Here is a 1,936-nt window from a genome sequence, read left to right as displayed (position 1 = left end):
CCCGTCATAACTCAGCCACTGGCCTAAAAATATCTGACTCTTTATTATGTTTTTAGGCAGGAGTAAGTGAAATATTTGGGGATTTTTTTTTTCTGTTTTGAAAGAATCTGCATTTCATGTAGTTTTGAATATTTCCGGCACAGAGAACAACACCCCCCCCCCCTTCTCTTTCTATTGGCGTCAGGCTATTGTGCCTTTTGATTTTAATTATATTATGAAAAAAGCCCTCAAAATATCACCAACGTTCCCATTTTTAATACTTTTTTTTTTTTTTTCTCAGACCAACAGTAAAGCCTTCACAGCCAAGACATCCTGTGTGCGGCGGCGGTACAGTGAGTTTGTGTGGCTCAAGAAGAAGCTGCAGAAGAACGCTGGTTTGGTGTAAGTCAGCTGGTCCAGTTTTGTTCTGTTCTTTGGTCCTCATAGAGATTCAAGATTCAAGAGCTTTATTGTCAATACAGAAGTATATACAGTGTACCGAAATTCACCCCAAGCCTCCACGGTGCATTTATTAGTATATAAAAGATATATCTCCAAGAGATATAAAACTAGACATTATAAAATAAATAACGTGCTAAATTTCAGTACAATTAAGGGATTAAAAAGGTACTAATTACTAACTATACAATACTATAATGATAACTATACAATATTAACTGTACGATAAACAAAGACAGGACAGGGACAATACAAAGTGGATTGTGCAGTGGTATTGAATACCAGGTTCAAGTTATTGTCAGGATATTATAGACGAGATATGACAAAGATGGAGATGAAAGCAGGTCGCCACCCAGGGTTTATTAATCCCAAAATAACAATCAGGAAAAGACTTTTAAGCATCCTGGATTTCCAGAATGCTTAAAATAAGAATATTTGTGTTGTTTCTTTTAAAGTGCTTTACACAACAGAGTCAGTTAACCCCCACCCCCCCTTCTCTATAACAAGATGTACAAACCTTATTTAGAGAAATGGACATGGAATCAACGTGGACGACTTATTTGGGACTTTAAAAAAAAAAAAAGTCTGGAGAAACAAAAAGCAACAACAATTAAACATTTTGTGTAAATGTCTGTTAGTGATCTAAGGCTGTCTTTTACAAAGATGAATTGTGTCTCATCTAGTAGAGGGATGCCTGAAACAAGACTCCATTTAGCTCTGTGAAGCATGTTCCTCCTTTCCTCCGACTGTACACTCACTGGATTTGCATGTGTTAACTGGTGATTCTGATTAGAGGGTTAGGCCTGTGATAGACTGGAGTCCTATCCGGGTTGTACCTGCCTATTTCTCTGTGATAGCCGGATACGCTTCAGCCCACGTTAGTGGTTAAACGGTTAAGAAAATAAATGGATGTACATTAGCTGCTCTGTGTGGAGCATTTAGCAGCTAAGAGCCAGATATTTACTGAAACAAAATTAAAACGGGACTGAACAGGAAACTCATCTGCTTTAACGTGATTCTACTCTGCTCATTTCCAGCTCCATGTTTTTATTGTTGGACTTTATGAGATAAGCTTTGTGTGATTCACAGATATGTCTGAAAGATCCTTTAATCTCAGGTTTCTTCAGTGATGACACACAGAACCAACCAGAAAAAAAAGTGCGACTGAGTGCTTTGGTTCACTGGGATTGCTTATAGAAACAGTGACCTCAAATATGAGGATGCACCTCTGGAGCAGTGTTTCTATGCCAGATTTAACATAATTATCTCCACAGACATGGATAATTATTATTATTTGTCCTTACAGACCAGTTCCAGATCTTCCAGGGAAATCCTTCTTCTCCTTCAACAATGAGGACTTTTTGGAGAAGAGAAGAAAGGGACTTCAGATTTTCTTGGACAAGTCAGTTCTCCTTCTTCTAAAATCAGTATTTGATCGTCTAAACAAGCATTTTCTAATCTCGTTTTACCTCTGTCATTTTTTTTCTTTTTGTTTTTT

General features: G+C 37.4%; 1 protein-coding gene across 1 annotated transcript in view; it reads left to right on the top strand.

Annotated features, from left to right (window-relative positions):
- snx11 (sorting nexin 11) overlaps window positions 1-1,936 on the top strand; it is an 11,096-nt gene that overhangs the window by 6,230 nt on the left and 2,930 nt on the right. The window contains exons 4-5 of the mRNA XM_013908948.1: window positions 281-381; window positions 1,745-1,929. Of these exons, the coding sequence (XP_013764402.1) occupies window positions 281-381; window positions 1,745-1,929 (286 nt within the window). The remainder of the gene's footprint in view (window positions 1-280; window positions 382-1,744; window positions 1,930-1,936) is intronic.

This window comes from Pundamilia nyererei, unplaced genomic scaffold (assembly GCF_000239375.1).
Source record: "Pundamilia nyererei isolate P.nyererei 1_Seehausen unplaced genomic scaffold, PunNye1.0 scaffold00017, whole genome shotgun sequence".
Taxonomy (NCBI): domain Eukaryota; kingdom Metazoa; phylum Chordata; class Actinopteri; order Cichliformes; family Cichlidae; genus Pundamilia; species Pundamilia nyererei.
This window is presented reverse-complemented; position numbering and strand designations above follow the sequence as displayed.